The sequence below is a fragment of the Microtus ochrogaster genome, chromosome 5 (assembly GCF_000317375.1).
Source record: "Microtus ochrogaster isolate Prairie Vole_2 chromosome 5, MicOch1.0, whole genome shotgun sequence".
Classification (NCBI taxonomy): Eukaryota; Metazoa; Chordata; class Mammalia; order Rodentia; family Cricetidae; genus Microtus; species Microtus ochrogaster.
In genome coordinates, this window is record NC_022012.1 from 20,870,334 (window position 1) to 20,871,658 (window position 1,325).

Below are 1,325 nucleotides of genomic sequence, written 5' to 3' on the forward strand. Positions count from 1 at the left end.
TCTCTCTCTCTCTCTCTCTCTCTCTCTCTCTCTCTCTCTCTCTCTCCCTCGTACTGTACGGTTGCATCTCCTCTACTTTATCTGTAGGGAGCTCTATAGAGCTTGCAAACCTAAGCACGCAGCTTGGGCTAACTTCCTCTCATAGCTTTCCTCCTGCAAGCACCAGGGGCCCCAACTTGGTAGCCAAGCTTGGTGGAGAGATGGGGAGGCGGCACTTACGTGGTAAGGGTATTCAAGCCACAGGCTTTCATTTTGAGCAGGCGGTCCCTCCAATATTCCCTGGGCACACGGAAATAGTGTATGGATCCCCCAAAAATCTGAAAGGTGGAGTCCTCCAGCATGAAGTCTGGACCTTTTGTTCGAAGTCCCAGGCGCCGATGCTGGAGCCATAGAGGAAGCAGAGTGCTCCAGTTCAACCTGAAAAATCAAAGGCCCTCATGTAGCCCTGAGGTTTCTACAGCAGTGAGCATGGGTACAGAGATACACATTGTGTCCTTCTGTCCTTCACAAGTCCTCTGCTTTCTCTTTTGCCTGCTCCCAGGATGGCCAGGCAAAGCTCCCACCTTCCCACTTAGCCAAACCTTGGCAGATGACCTTCTTCAGCACTACTTCCTGGGCTGGGCCCCACTGCAGGGGAAGTGCAAGCTGATGCTGCAACCAGGAACAAGACAGACACAATGTTCAACATGAAGACACGTAGGCTAAAGGGAGAGAGGATGAGGAAGGGTCAAGCTATGTGGGGAATTGTTCTCTAGTGTCACAGACAAGAACAGCTGCAGCTCACGGGCTTCTACTATTGCCGGTTGTTCTAAGCCATCAGACTAACCATTAAAGCAATGGCTACCAAAACAGTACCTCAGAGCCCTCTCATGGTCACAGCCATGGTATCATGGTTCAGATACCTAGAAAGAGGCATCTGGATTAAATGGCATCCATTCACTGAGCAGATATGAAGTTATTACCTTCTGATAATCTACCATCAACAAGGGATAACACAGAATGGCAGGTGCCTGTCCATGAAGGCTAGGAAGCAGCTACAGTCCATGAAAAAGCTCCTATGGATGTCTCAGTGGTTGGCTGGCCAATGGGAGCCCTCAACTTGTTCCCCGTGACTTACACAACTAGAAGTCTCTCTCTTTATCTAGGCTCTTAAAGGTCACTAGAAAAAGTCAACAAGAACTGGTTTAGGAAAGTTGGAGACAGAAAATAAGAACATAAAAATATTCGGTGCAGAGCCGGGCGGTGGTGGCGCACGCCTTTAATCCCAGCACTCGGGAGGCAGAGGCAGGCAGATCTCTGTGAGTTCGAGACCAGCCTGGTATACA

The 1,325-nt window shown here is 49.8% G+C and overlaps 1 protein-coding gene across 1 annotated transcript in view; it reads right to left on the reverse strand.

Moving 5' to 3' along the window:
* The window catches only part of Glb1l2 (galactosidase beta 1 like 2), a 41,452-nt gene that overhangs the window by 29,023 nt on the left and 11,104 nt on the right, over positions 1-1,325 (reverse strand). Inside the window, exon 2 of the mRNA XM_026779239.1 lies at positions 220-417. Coding sequence (XP_026635040.1) covers positions 220-417 — 198 coding nt within the window. The remainder of the gene's footprint in view (positions 1-219; positions 418-1,325) is intronic.